At 40.1% G+C, this 16,317-nt stretch overlaps 1 protein-coding gene across 1 annotated transcript in view; it reads left to right on the top strand.

Moving 5' to 3' along the window:
• The window catches only part of LOC108363142 (mucin-5AC), a 33,193-nt gene extending 18,480 nt beyond the window's left edge, over positions 1 to 14,713 (top strand). Inside the window, exon 3 of the mRNA XM_017616417.1 lies at positions 11,466 to 14,713. Within this exon, the coding sequence (XP_017471906.1) occupies positions 11,466 to 14,140 (2,675 nt within the window). The 3' untranslated portion in view covers positions 14,141 to 14,713. The remainder of the gene's footprint in view (positions 1 to 11,465) is intronic.
• The last annotated feature ends 1,604 nt before the right edge of the window (positions 14,714 to 16,317 follow it).

The raw sequence follows: 16,317 nt of genomic DNA, 5'->3' as shown, positions 1-16,317 counted from the left end.
TTGTACAATCTAGCTGGTTGGTTGGCTAGCTGACTGTCTGCCGGCCGCTGCTCTGTTAAGTTTGTATGCCTTTCTACACCCGAGCGCGCTTGTGCACAATGGTATGTACTATTTAGTATTATAACTTTTTTCGCATAACGGTTTTTTATAACAAACGATATTTCCGTAATTTGTTGAAAATTGGAATGTAAAGTAGAATTTTGGCATAAAATGAGACAGTGTGGCAACACATAATGACACTACAGTGGCCAATAATAGTAAAAACGAACTAGCTAAGTATGGAATATCAATTACGCAGATTCATGGAAAAATATTGTTCTTTGCCAAATAAGAAAAAAATTATAACAAAGCATATTTGCAGTCATGGGACGAGCTTAAATTAGATACAATGTAAAAAATAATAAATTTACGGACGGATCAAAGATTAAATGCGGAGTTGGTGCAGTGGTTTTTATTGATCAACACAACCTAAATTATATCCTTCCACCTACCAGCCTATGCAAGCGAATTCTAGGCCGAAACTTTTGCTCTTAAGGAGGCAGGTACATCAAAGAGAATGTACCGCGAGAACGCAGGTGAACATTCTCTCGGATATCCAAGTGGCCATTCAGACACTCTCCTCTATCTCGATTCGATCTCAACTAGTGGATGAATGTAGGAGAAAACTGACCTATGTTTCTGATCAAAACGAAATTACCCTAATATGGCTCCTTGGACATAGTGACATTTGCGGAAACGAGGCAGTGGACGAGCTAGCAAGTAGCGGCTCCGCAATGAATGTGTCCCACGCTGTGGACATAGGCGCCTCGCTCAGGGAGATTAACACAAAAATTACCGAAATTTATCACTCGAAGGCCAAGTAGAGGTGGAACCGTACAGGATCGTATAAGATTACCCGGCAGTTCTGAGTGCCCTACGACCCACTTAAAACCAAAGCAATCTGAGGAATGAGCAAAAACGATGTATCTTGGGGTACATGCCGAAAGCATAGAATTTCCCTTCAATAGGTTCTGTCGCAGTTGCGATGACCCGGGCTCAAAAGAGACAGTCGAACATTTCATGTGCCAGTGTCCAGCCCTCACAAGGATGAGGCTAAAGACACTCGGCAATCCATTACTGCAGAATTTTTTAGAGTGCAGCTGCCCCTCTGTACGACACATAATTTATTAAAGCCGCCAAAAGGCTGTAGGTTTCGCGAGTTTTGGGATTAAAATGACAAGCGACCTAAATCAACTAACCAACAAAAAAAAATAAATGTGTAAGAAAAAATTTTGATTTTGTCGCAATTAATTTTAATTAATTTGTCTACTATTGCGCATATATGTATAATGAGCCAGAAATATGTTCCATTATTATTATTTATGTCGCTTGAAAAGTACTTTGCAGTTGCTGAAAAATTTTCGTTAAGAAATAAATATATGGGCATTTTTTTCTCGAGAGCTACCTATCCGAAATTTTTGTAAAAGAAAAGTTATTTTATATTTTTCTTGTGTTATTTTGTATGAATTTTTCGTTTTTCTTGATAGCTGCAAACAGCCCCTAAAAGCAGTATTATTCAGAATTTCATCAAAATCGTTTTGGACGTGACAGCGCATAGACGCTTACCATTTTTGACATTTCAGGGAGGCCCCACTGTGCACCGCACACTTTCATTATGATGAAATGCTATGTATCTCAGTAGCCCCTCTACCAAACTGACAGAAATTGGAAAATTGCCACAAATCAGTAACTAATATTTGCAATAATCCCCTTAGCAATAAATGAAATTATTAAGCAAATTTTGCAAATGGGAGTGGCATTGTCCTTCGTGTATCGCTTTCAACTAAACCTGGTCCATTTATTTCATTATGATAGAAGGAGAAATAAGGTTGCATTTAGGAAGCTTACGAAGCACGAGAGAAAGCAATAGAAAGAAAGGCCGTTTGGTGAAATAGTACTAAATTTAGTACTTAATTTAAATTTAGTACTAAATTTAGTACTATTTCTCGTACTAAAGTATTAAATTAAAATTTGTGAAAAACTGAGACTTTTGAAAATTTTATAGAAATACTAGCTAAATGATATATCTTACGGGATGCTTGTAAAATAAAAAAAACTAAACACAACATTTAAATTTTTGTATGTTCAACTTATGGGATTTTCACGTAAATACATATACTGGAAAATATAGGTATATATGTATGTATATTTTTCTTTCGTATCAAAGTAAAATTTAAAAATTTTATAAAAACTGAGAGTACCATTTTTAGTACTTTTTCATGAAAATCGCTGTAATATAAAAAGTAGTTTCTCAAAGAGGCAAATTGTAGTTTTTAAAGGGAGTTTGAGATGGAAGTGTGAGCGCGAACGTATACCAGCGATCTTTATTGCATTAACTAATTCTTATTGAGCATATTATCGAAAATGTTTGAAATAGAGATTGATTTAGTTAACAAACAATACAATAACGAAAAAAAAACAATACTTAATACGTGCGCCGGGTATATAAAGTTAGGTTTCGTCCACTTTTTTGCTACTTTTTTGACATTAATCGTGCTTGACACACAGCCTATGCACATGCGCATGCGCACGAGTACATTGCAAATTTGTTGCGCCGCGGCACAATAAAAATCATTGTTTACGTTGTTATGATGTGAATGTGCGGCTGTTTACATTTTTGTGGCTATTGTTTTAACCGCTTTTTTTTGTGTAGGTATGTGTGAGTGTGTGTGGGTTTTGTGGGTCTCTAGCACAGCAGCAGCAGCAGCAGCAGCAGCAGCTATTTGTTTTTCTTTCCTCATGCCGTTGACAATGATGCGAGCGATGTACTTAGTTGCATATATAATACACCGACTCACTGTGCTGGCTGGCAATTGAATGATTTGCATGTTATGCTTCACTGAGTCACTAATCTCGCCTGCCATAAGCCAACTATCCAACTAACTATATTACTCATGGAGTTTCGTAGTCTCTAACTGACTAACTAACAGTGAAGAGGCTCCTTATTCGCTTAGTGAATTTCTGTTTGATTGCCATTAAGTCGCATGCCGTCGACTGTTATGAGCCGCTGAGCTGTAATGACAAATTTCTGTTGTGATTGGGGTCTAACTCGGTGTATGTGTGTATGTGTGTGTGTAGGTATTTTGCATGTTTTGGCGCGCGCACGCTTCAACTAGCAATAGCAAGCAACCAAGCAAGCGGGTTCGTGCCTTAAGTCTTTCGTTTGTTGTGTGCAAATTTACGTTTGCTCGTCAATACCGCAATGATTTGTGTGCAAGCAGCTGCGCCGCGATATATGTGTGTGTGTGTTTGTGTGTAAGTAACTGCATTTGTCGTATTAAAATGGAAAGCGATTTGTCAGGTTTTAGCAAATAATTTATCAGCCAGCGCAGCACTTGTTTTCTTCAACTTCTGCTGTGTAAAAAAGTACTTTGATGGTCAGAGCGACAACAAGTGTGTAGCCGCAGCCGAAGCAGCAGCAGCAGCAGCAGCTCAGTAACCTCCGCATCAGCGTGCCTTTCTCACCAGCATGCCATGCGCGCGCGCGCGCGCGTTCACTTTCCGCTCTGTGCTACAGGCGCGACTTTGCGCGAAAAGCTGCTTTGGTGACTTTTTTTCAAAAAAAAAAAAAAAAAAAACACACAACCACCTATCCATTTGCTCATCCGTTGTTCACCACCGGCTTACCATGAATGCTACATCTATCTTACGTATCTGCTGGTCACCGCTGCACAGCACATCTTTCATCTTGACTCGCCTCCTCTCTGCGCTTTTCTGCACCATTAGCTGCTTCTCCTCGCATTTGTATGTACAAGTGAATGAATGAGTGATTGACCATCAACCGATCATTGAACATTTCTGCGCACTTCTGCTTTTTCGTTTACTATTTTTCAAATTTTTTCTTGCGTTTTTTTTCTTTTCTTCTCACTTTTTTCTTTCGCACAGCATTGCCACAATTCCAACCACATTGCCGCAAATGCTGCCAGCAACGCTAGCCACTATTTAGCCACATAACCACATAGTCACAGGCCATTTAGCCATTAGCGTGATTGGCCAATATGGTTTTTGATGCAGTGATCCTCTCCTTTTATATTACAGTTTGTCGTCTTGTTGGCATTTCTTTTTGTTTTCATAACATTCATCATATCTTACATATACTACGAAATTAGTTAGTAGTATGTGTGTGTGTGTTGCAAGTACTTGCACCGCGTGTTGTTGTCGCGTCTTTTGTGGCCATTGTTAGTTCAAGTTCAAGTCAAGTCGCTCGCCAGGAGCTTGTTTACCTAGTTTTTGCTACGATTTGTTTTGGTGTTTGTGTTTTTCCAATTTTTCTTCGAGTATTTTCTTCACGTTGGCTTTATTGTTTATTTGCTGAAGTTGTATTTTCATGTACACAGCTCTTTCAAATCGTCGCTGCCCTTACGGTGGCACATGAATGCGTGTTGTTGTTTTTACTTTTTGGTGGGAATGTAAGAGGCTCAAGTTGTGTTACTTTTTATATATGATTTTTTTATTATATTTTAACCAAATTTTATGTTTAACGAAACCCCTGCGAATACTGAGGGTTCGTTGATAGCAATCTGCTTCTCGACTCACGCTCGCTGCAAGCTAATGGTCCACACTTCCGAGTTTGAAGAAGCCCTTCTGTACATGGTATAGTCATTGTTTCTGGGTTGCCCTTACTTTCGTTTTCCACTCATGGCTACTGATTCGAAGCATTGTTTCACTGGTGCCTTATCCACTGATACAATTTGTCATTGGAGGCGGAGACACGTATGTACGTATAATCGAAAGTGTAGCTTTAAGACATTATTTTACTGAACCGTTTACCATTCCTGATGAGGCCAAGGAGATACATCGGTTCCACCTCCACTATCTCGCTCAGCATGAACCCAAGTGCTTGAGGTTCTTCGTCTGTAGACCTGGACATCGACACAGTGAGCGGTCAATTGACTCTTTCTCATCCTTACCTCGGCAGCCTCTGCAGAGAGTACTTGTTGGTATTCGCTATCGTTGAAGCATTGGTGCTATATCACGATGTCACAGGTGACGCTGGTAAGGACTCTTATTGCAGATCTATGGAGTTTCAGTATGTCCTACTAAGCCGCGCCCATAATAATCTTGTGGTCTCACAGACTTCCCGTTTCTTCCACAAGTCATTCGTCGCGGCTACGGTGTATTCATAAATTTTCCTAACGTAATCGCTGAGTCCCATCTGGCCATCTCATTAGCCGTCTCATTCCCTTCAATATTGATGGGACCCCGATCATAGAGTGACCTTGGTACGTTGGCGTGGTGCGAAATTTCCATACAATTCCCGATTGCACAATTATAGATAATATTTCCTTCAGTGCTGCCTGACTGTCGACAAAAATAGTGGCTTCGATAAAAATAGTGGTTTTCTTCTCTCGCTATTGCGCATATCTCCGCGTGGCAGAAACTACAGTCGTTCGGTAGACGAAAGGACCGGTTGATCTGCAGGTCCTTCGAGTAGACACCGGTTCCTTGTTCCATCTTTGAACCGTCAGTGTAGATGGATATACTCCGCTCTGCTGCTAGCAGGCCTGCATCCCATACTTCTCTGGTCGGGAACGTAATGGGTATCTTCGTATTGAAGTCCCAAACAGGCGTAGTGTAATCTGTACTGGCTTCTCTGTCAGCTTTAATTCCATTGAGCCGGTTCCTACCTTCCTCCTAGATTCTCTAAGCCAGAGAGCGCTCTTTCCGGCCGTACCGTAAAGCCGACTCTAACTATATGCTCCGATATACTTAAAACTAATTTTCCCTATCCAAATCACTTGGTTGTTTAAGGGGTTGTATCCTGGTATGACCAGCATTCAAATTTTCGGCAAATACATTCTGAGCTTAAACTGCTTATAAAATTGTGCTTTGTTGCTACTTTTGCAAATTCTCGATCCGAGCAACACTTAACTACTCAAACGTGTAAAGGCTTTGTGAATGTTTTCCCAAGCAGAATTAATTGATATTGTCAAAGCCTGTTGCTTCTTGGAACACAGCAATTCATCATCCCAACACACAGGATGGCCGTTTCGTCAACTTATCGGGTCATGTGGACTTTCAAGTTACCGTGGAAGACTAGCACGTTTCACTATTCGCATCGAAAAGTAGCACAACCGTCGAGTTATTACTAAAAATAATCAAATGAGAAAAAGTACCGTGAATGTCCGATTACATCGACGTGTTGGACCACTTTACTTAAAGCTCCATTCGGAGACACCAGGACTGAGTTGTCTAGGGGAAAATCTCAAATGACCACCGTTAATCAACCACCAGAACCACTGCGCTACTTGATAAAACATTTAAGGTACTTCGTCTTAAATACTTCTATATAGATATATTGGATTTCTGTAGAACGGTTTCAAGGACAGATTCTGCATAGAACCGGATCATTTTTGCCACCAGGAAGGGGAGAGGAAAATGTTGTTCAAATATATTTCATCATCATTGGAGAATTTCAAGAACTTCTTCACGGACATAACACTTTCGTTAGGTTATTTAAGACGACTATGGAAATAACTATGCCTTCTGACGACCACCAACCCATAACCCTAACCGATAAATATGCCAGCTGAACGTTAATTGTTGGTGAAAATATTGGACCAAAGAGTTTTAATAAAAAAACTAATAATTTTGGGCGGGACGAAGTACGCCGGGTCTGCTAGTTTATTGTAAATGGAGATAAGTCTAAGAGTGTCCAAATATATATATTTTTAACTCTTTATACTAAAAAAATCTATTTACAATATTAATTTGTGGTCTATGGTTTCAAATTGGAAATTAGTTTCTAGTGCATTATAATATCCTCACACCAGCGCCATCTGACGTATAATATTTTCACGATGAAAAGAAATTTCAAGTCTGAAATTACCTCCACCACTTGCGACTTGTGCTACGAAAACGCTCTTATTCCAAGATTTTATGCCTATATGTGTGGTGGTGTGTGTATTGATTATGCTATTTTTTAACAACATTTTTACACAGATGCATAATTATAAATAATACAAATAATTTCATAAAGAAATTCAATAAAGACGGCCATTAACATTTCTCAAAGTCCAACTATCTTAAAACCAACAATCATCAATTTCTTAAAAAAAAAAAACTAATCACTGTGTCTTTTTTTTTGCTCATTGCATCCAAAGCAACAATAAAGAAGACATTCAAGCTATCGACAAAAATAAGGAAAAGAGAAAAATTGACAACAACAACACCAGCAACGACAACGAAACCACTAAACAATCAAGTAACACACCAAGCAGCAAAGCAGCAATTTCATTGACTGGCATTATTAACGCACTAAAAGTGGTAATCAACATTGTTGTGGCAATTGTAGATACATCATAAAATAATTTGCACAATTTTTTCGCTTCGACGCCTCAAATGAAACGCCAGACCGGACCGGACTGGACTGTGCGCTGAACGATGAAAACGAAGACGACATTTGATACCAAAAGTAGTTAGTAAAGCTGTTAAATGCAGAAGCAGAAGCAGTGCAGCAGCAGCAGCGGCAATAACTGGGCTGCACTAATAGACAAGGAGGAGGACAGACAGACGGACAGCCAGAAAGACAGAAAATTAAAACCCGGAGAGTGCCAGCGCGGCAGTGGTCAATGAAGGAGGCAGCCTCTTAAGTGCCTAGCCAGTGAGGCTGATGGCTAAATAGTTAGGCGGTAAGCTGGGAGCTATAGTTGGGCGGCGGCAGTTGGTGCAAGGTGAGGTGGTAGCAGAAACATTTGTTAACACTTTAACAAGTTATGATTATACCGCACCGAGTATCTATTATTGCATAGTAGGCGAACGCTTAATCGCCAGCAGCCAATGCTCCAGTGGTTAGTTGAAAAACAAAAAAAAAAAAAAAACAACAACCCAACAACAGCAGCCAGCAGTTCAATGGAGTGTAGCAAGTCAATAAAGCAGATGGGGTGATGGAGCAACACATGAGGCCAGACCAGGCGGACAAGCTGACTACAGACAATTGCCAATGGCAATGGTAACTGCGCTGGCAGTGCCACACTCGCACACAGGCAGTGCGGTGACGGGCTAGTGTAGGCATATTAAGTCGAGTAGCTTCACCGACGACCGCCTCATTGCGGCATTGGCGTTGCCCATACAAACCCGCCTGCTTGCCTGCCTGCTTGGCTACTTTTCAAATCGACCAAGCGTTTGACAGCGTTGATGTTTTTCCAATGTTTTCAGCGTTGTACGCATTAGCATGGGCAATTATAACACTCATGTAATAAAAGATCGCCAATAAGCATGGGAAAAATAGAAACAAAAATATAATAAAATAACAATAAATAAATGGAGCAATGAAAATGAGCGTGTGCATGGCGGGGTTCGCGGTGAAAGAAAAAAAAGACCATACGAAATTAAATATGTAAATAAACCAGAAAGCAAACTAAATCCAAATCAGTTAAATTTTGTATTTACACTAGGGTGGTCCAAAAAAAATGTAAAGTCTGAATTTTAATGATCTCACCCCTAGGGTTGTTCTATATCGATAACAAGTAATTTTTAGCAAAAAAAAAACCGACTTCAACTCCCATATAAAAAAAAATATATATATATATCTCATGATCCACTGATCGGATCTCAACCAGATTAGTATGGGACCACCTCTGAGACACTACCTTTCCGATGCAAAAAGAATTATCGAAATCCGTTGACGTGGTCCAAAGTTATGCGGTAACATACATAACAAAAAAAAAAATTAAAAAATATTCCGACGAATTGATAACCTCCTCCTTTTTTGGAAGTCGGTTAAAAATATACCGACATATATATTTATTTTGAAATCAAAAAATATTTATATGTCGCTCAAAGTGCTCAAAATTTTCCATGCATTTTATATGGGAAAAAAACAACTAGAACCTAGAAATGGTATAGAATTCTTGAAAATCAATATTTTTCGATCTGGAAACTCTACTTCTACTAAATTTTTTGTTTAACCATTTTTTAATACTAAAATTTTTTTAGTTGTCCCCCATTGCATTTTCGGTCATTTTCTGTGGTTTTGGCGGACCTATAAAATATAGTTACTATGGAAAAAAGGTTCAATAAATAATTGGCTATTAATATTGGGAATCTCCTGAAAAGAATCAGAGTTTTCCGATCGAAAAATATTGATTTTCAAGAATTCTACCATTTATACGAAAAGTTGTTTTTTCCATATAAAATACATTGAAAACTTTGAGCGCTTTGAGCGACCTCTAAATATTTTTCGATTTCAAAGTAAAAAAAAAGTAGGGGTACATTTTTGTTCGGCATAGAACAATCCTAGGGGGTGAGAGCATACAAATTCCAACTTAACTTTTTCACATGCATTTTGGGACCACCCTAATGCACATGCTAGTTTTATACTAAATTTTACAGCTATACCTCCATCTGTTAATACAGAATGCTAAAGAATTATGCTGGTCAATTTGATGATCTTACTCAGATGGTTATCATACAGGGAAAAAAGACTTGGCAAATAGTTTGGAAGATTTTGTTTATCTTGACACGAAAGTCTTACAAAAAAGTGCCCTTACTAACTTTCACGGTGGAAAGCTCTTTTGGCTTGAAGCACTTGTATATCATTTTCCTTGCGCTTCAACAGTCGCAAAGGCAGAATGAGCACCTTCGTTCCATTCGTGAGATCCGGGTTCGGGTCCTCGGGAAGCGGAATTTTTTGTCTTTTTTTTAATTTAATCTTCATTTAATGATCAGGTTTTATTGTTTATAAAAAATTTGTATGTGTAATTTCATTTAATTTCGTTGATTTATTTATTTATTTTGTACAGTTTTAGATGTTTTCTTTAAATAAACGTATTTTTCTAAATTTTATTTAATGTTAAGAAACTTATATTTTTTCTTCGTTTTTTATTATTTCTTTATGTTTTTTTAATTAATTTTCTTTTAACTTTCTGATTATATTATTTTAAAAAGAAAAACAAATTTTTAATTTCAGTTCATCTTTGGGAAATTTTTTTATTTTTTATTAATGTTTTTTTTTACTTAATTTTCTTTAACCTTTGCATTATATTGTTTTTAAAAGAAAAATATTTTTTTAACTTTATTTTTAGGAGGTTTTTTATATTTTTAAATTTTATTTTCTTTTAATTATTAGAATTTATTGCTTTAAAAAAACATATTTTTTAAATTTAATTTAATTTTTAAAAACCTATATTATAAAGTTTCTATTTTTATGAAGTTTTTTATTTTAATTTTTAGTTTTTGTTTTAAAAGGAAAACTTTATTGTTTTTAAATTTCATTTCATTTTTATAAAACTTATGTCTGAAAGAATAACGCTAAGTCCTCGTCGTTAGCGGATTTTTCAATTAGTCTTGCGAAAGACAAACAAGAGCTTTCGAGATATTTGCCAGAATTGACATTTGTCTACCTATTCAAGTTTGCAAATATACAATCAAACTTTTCGAAATTCAATTTGAGGCATTCCACACTATTTCAATTGGTCCAAAATTAATTTTGCTCGATTTTCGGTATGTTGCAGAGGAGGTCCTAAAGTATTTGTAAACGCAATAAAAACAAAAATGTTTATTCCAAAAGTTATACAACAACCAAAATATTAGGTGTTTCGCCGTAAGCCATTGTTTATCACATTATAACTCGATAAATATTGGTTGTATCAAAAAAATTACTTAGTACTTTTTTATTGACAAAGAGTCAGAGATTTATAAAAAAAAAATTTTAAGCCCAATTTACTACAAATTTTTAAAGCGTGTCTCAATATAGGGCCTGATATATTAATTGTATCGTAAAACAGCGACTGATGAAAAAATTTAAAAAAAAAAAATTTTCAATTGAAATTTGATCAAAATGGAACCAATATTTCGCCCAGACACCTATATTTTGGATGTTCTATAACTTTTGCAAATTTTATTGTATTTTTTTACATTTCTCGCGTTCTGCCATTTCTTAGAGGTATTTCTACATTATACTCCGATTATATCAAAATGGAAAAAAAAATCATAATTTTCATTGAAATAACTTGGAATGCCTCATTTTTGATATGTAAGCATCTTAGCTCTCGTCGGCATGTATAAAAATTGCGTTCATCCACCAGAAACTTTGTAACTAGTTCAGGGTTATTTCAGGATCGTTTCGGAACCTGCTCAGTCCCATTTTGGAGCTATTTCGCGACCATTTTTACACATCAAATTTCATGAGTACCTGATACCTTCTTCTAACCTTTCAGGGTGTTTATAAAAACGTTGATGCTGATCTCTTAAGTACCCTTTTTTCTATTGCTCAAGGCTTTTTATTGAAAACAGTATATTTACAATGATTTTTAGGCACAGCCTGTGTTGGATATAAACACTTTTCAAACTTTAAATATTTTGCAAATAAATATGAACGTCTAGACCAGCTAAAAGCTAATTTTAATTTTCCACTTTTTTCTTTTTTTCACCTTCTCTTTTCATGCATTCCGCACACTCCACTCCACATTGCGTGTGATGTTTAGGCACAGTGCACGCATTCAGTCCGCGCTTGGATTACAGCAACGAATGGCGTCCCGTGGGTCGTGGTGATCCGCTGAAAAACGATCCGACATTCGACTACAGCCCGCCAACGCTCGAGCATGTACGCTACTGGGCGGAGACAACAAAAGATAGTAGCAAGGAAGAGAGCAGCAATGGCAAGCAGGAGGCGAATAGTGTGCGTTTTGCGCATCCCAGCAAGAAAGACATTATGCTGCTTGGCATGCCCAATGAGAATGTGCGTGCAAGCAGTGGTGCGCATGCATCAAAAACACCCCACCAATACGAAAATATGGGCCAGCACGCCTTGCCGCCACACCAGCATCAACAGCCCTTCCATCAACCTTACGGTGGTAGCATGAAAAACGCTAAAGGTGAAACGCCACTACTGCAACCGAAATACACCTCTGTGCGTCGCAGCTATTATGCGCAGCAGCTGCCCACACGCCTGATGCCGCCACCAATGCAAGCAAACTCACCGCCACTCAACACATTCAATGTGCCCATGAAACCATCGCAAGCGGCGCAAGTGCACACCGAGTATCGTCATGGCATGTCTGCAATGCCGCCACATGTCTCCAACATGCCCAGCATGGCAACCGTGTCGCATATGAAGCCGGCGGCGCAGCATCATCCCAGCATGTCAACACCTTCGTCCTCAACATGGATGTACAGTTCACCGCCTGCCGCTATGCAGCATCACCACTATGCGATGTCAAGTGGCGCCGGACCTTTTATGTCAACAGCTTCACAACCGACGCGTATGCCGCACGTTTCGCATGCTTACGACTCACATCCGCAGGATTCGCATCACTACTTCAGCTACACGCGTCCCAACCCGAATAGTATGGCCGCGCATCTGTCGCAAGAGCCGCACTCGCCAAATTCCTTGCGACACAGCGGCAATAGCCATAAACAAAGCGGTGCAGGACGAAAGCCATGGTTGCATGAGCTATTGCAAAAGGAAGTTGTGAAGACATCTTCCAAGCCTAGTTACTCCACAGCGCCCAACAAGTTTGCCTATGAGACTACCAAACCAATCTATGAACGCATGCCGTCCATGAACTCTCTGGGCAGTGGCTTCACTCCAATCACGCCAGTTACTTTCGTTTCCGGGCCGCCAACCATCGCAACAGCGGCCGCGACGATGACCACAACGACGACAACTACAACACGTGCGCCATCACCGCCTTCCGTTGCGTTCACTCCGAGCGCTTTTTATCCAACTACGAGTACTACTACGGCACGACCGACTACCAGCAGCACCACAGCGCGTGCCATTTACACCACACCCACTACGGCCCCGACAACACCACGTACGCCTAGCTCTACGACAACGTCCCGCCTACTAATACCGACAACAAGCAATTTGGCTTACAGACCGACTGTTGCGCCAATGCAAATGACTACAGACTCGTTATTCTCACACTACAAGCAACCGGAAGCGCCGCTTCGGGGTCCAATGTATCTGATCATTGAAGGTCATTCGAAAGTGAAGAAATACGGTAAGAATGGCATCAACCTGAATCTGCCGAAGATAGTGCCCGTAATACCGAAACGTGAGCCAGTTGTACGTATCGCCGAACCGGGTGATGAAAAACGTGGTACACCCGAGACATTCCAAGTGGAACACCTGCATGTGAAGACATCAACGTCTATGCCGACGACCACGACAACGACAGCTAGAACTGTAACGACTCCGAAACCTGCGACGACCGCGAAGCCTGTGCCCACTACGACAGCTAAGCCTGCACCGATTTCAAAGAAGGTATCAACAGTTCTGAAGTCTGCGATGCCAGCAAACCTTACCGCAGCAACGAAGTCCGCCAAAGAGACAACTCAAAAACCAACAGCAACTTCCACAACAACAACCGCACGCCCTGCAGCCACCACTGTCGCTCCTAAGGCCGCAACCACCACATCCGCTACAGCTAAAGCAACCACGGAACTTACTATGAAGGCAGCCGCAGCAAAGCCGACGCAAAATGAGCCACTAATCAAACTCGAGCTGCCTAATGATCCGCCAACTGGCATGCAGGGTCTTCTCAGTCTGCTTGACTCATCGTTGAGTGGATTCTTTGCAGAGCAAGAGCAACCATTACATATGCCGCCAGCAGCTGCGCAGCTAAGCGAAACAAAGCAGGCGACTAGCGCGCAGATTTATGTGACCACACCGAGTACAGTGTTGCAGCCAGTGAACACCACACATTCAGCGGTCCCACCCGTCAATGCCGATGCACGCGTTGGCAGCAATGCCAACCGCATTATGGCCGCCGCCGCAGCCGCGATGGACGTGGATCAATCGGGGTCAGCAGAGTTCAGCCACACCACAGATGTGCCGCCGCGTGAGGTGCGCCAGGTATTCGATTATGATCAGCGTCCAGAATCACGACTCAAGGATTTCGTAATTGAAAGCATTGGTGGCGAGGGCGATGAGGGCGCGTCAGCTTTCTACGAAGACGAAGAATTCGAGGAGTATGACGACGACGCAGAGGACGTTGGCAGTCAACAGCCGATCAAGCGCATTGATAAGTTTGTTGATTTTGGCGGCGATGAGGGTGAATTTGTAGGCGACTATGAAAATGTGGCATTAGAGGAATTGGGTTTGGGTGATGCTGTGCCGGTGGCGAAGACAGCAGCAGCGTCAGCGACGGCGTAATTGCACATGTTGACAGGCGATAAGAAGCTCTGTTGGCCACAACAAATGCGGCTAATGCTGATCTTCCTGACCTTTGTCCACTTGCGCGAAACGAAAACCAACAAAGTCATTGCGCGCGCTTGCGCAGTTGGATGCTTTGCGCTCAGCTCAACAACAATCAGTCATTCAAACGTACAGCCAACACACAATTTTAATTTATTGCCAGTTGGCACTCAAACGCGCAGCTGCAATAAACAATTTATACTTAACTACAACAACGTACTGCTCTACACCAAATCTACTTTTTAAAACTCGTATTTTAGAAATGCAACTTTTTGCTTAGTGTCTTCGTTTTGTCTTCTGATTAAATCTTTTAACTTAAATGTGTGTAAATACTACAGCTTTATTTATGTATTGTATTTGTATTTGTATTTATTTATTTATGGCTTTTTTTGTGGCAAAGATTTATTCACTTACTACGCTTAGGTTTCGTCACGATTATTTTGTGATTCAATATTTATTTAAATGTCTGCTTAGATTTTAAGTTTATTTACTTTATATTCTATGCTGTCGACTTTAAATGTAAGATTTTTAAAAGAAACGTAAATAAATATGTTTTAATTTAAATTAAAATATGAATTCTTGTTTTATGAAGAACCTTAAATTGTAAGTGCTTAAGGACCGATTTCACAGTGGAAAATTAACGGTCCAGCCTCTGGTTCCGCACCATCTGAGGACATCAATAAGATCTACCCTAGAGAGTTTTCCAGTTTTCAAGGATACTCGGTTTGCGTGGTATATAACCTTTCTCCTTTCTTTTACAGCTCCACGGATCTATTATCATTACAGGTAAATTATTTTCTTCATGGTCTGATGATTGGAACTGAACCAAAGTGGGACTGCATACCGACAGGCCATAAACGGCATTAACGGGACTCGGTCTCGACTTAAATCGACTCCCGATCTGTGAATGCCATTTTGAGTACATAAACAACCGACGTAGACGGGACTAAACTCTATTTACCTCGATATACTCGCACCACAATAGCCCAACTTTTCTCTGAATCTGAGCAGAGTGCCCTCTTCGCATGCCCCACAAACTATACCTAGCTAACGCCCCTGTTCATATGGACAAAGGAAGTTTCACACTTCCTGGGCCTCCCTTTAGCTAAGTCTGATGACAACTTTGATGGACAAGCCGATCCGAGCGGGGTTTGGTAGCCGCTACAACAACAACAACAACAACAGTATGGGACCTCCGTCATTATGGCTCATGATCTTGAACAAACTATTGGTAAAGCTAGACTCTTAGAAAATCAAGGCAGTGGCTTACGTCGATGATGTACATAGGGACACTTTTCTAGGGTCAGTTTCCTACGGTCATAAGTGAAATTATGGAAGGGGCTCTAAAGATGGTACATTCCTGGTCCATAAATTATTCTCCTAGCGTAAACCCTGACAAAACTGACCTTCCGCTTTTCAGGAATAAAAATAAATTACCCATATTTACTAAACCAAGGCTTCGAGGAACGGAACTGGTTCTGTTAAACAGGGTGAAAGACCGTGGAGTTATTCTGGATCCCAAACTTAACTGGACGCCACAAATTGAAGAGCGTCCAAGGACGGTGGCTCGGTGACTCTCTATGCAGCGAGCAGAATGTCAACTACAGTCCGATCCATACTCTTTTATGCGGCGCTGGTCTGGTGGCCAGCCTTACTAATGATTACGTAGTTAAAAAACTAAGCGCACTTCAAGTATCAACAGCCGCTGGCGTAACAGGTGCAACGAGAACCTGCCCGAACGACGTTTTCGACGTGCCTCTTGATTTATTACCGATAAATCTCTATCTTTGTGGAATTATGGAGGCAGTAAGAAACATCAAAGAGAATGTACCCACTTAAAAAAAAAGTTCTGTTAGGAATGAGCAAAGAATATACCTACAAACTTTTCTACGGTGTATACAAGGCAGTGCCCCGGGCTCAAAAGAGACAGTCGAACACTTCCTGCGCGAGGATTCAGCCCTCGCAAGGTGAGGTTAAAGACACTCGACAAACCATTTCTGCAGAATATTTCACAGTACAGCTGCTGCTCTCTGTATGACGTACTGACATTTCATTAAAGCCGCCAAATGACTGTAGGTTGCACGAGTTTTCGAATCAAAATTTCTATATTAATTTCTATGGAAACTTGAGAACAT

This window comes from Rhagoletis zephyria, unplaced genomic scaffold, assembly GCF_001687245.7.
Source record: "Rhagoletis zephyria isolate East Lansing unplaced genomic scaffold, Rhagoletis_zephyria_1.1 Rzeph_scaffold_01202, whole genome shotgun sequence".
In the NCBI taxonomy this organism is placed as follows: Eukaryota; Metazoa; Arthropoda; class Insecta; order Diptera; family Tephritidae; genus Rhagoletis; species Rhagoletis zephyria.
The sequence above is the reverse complement of the archived record's forward strand: the minus strand, read 5'-3'. Positions and strand labels throughout refer to the sequence as shown.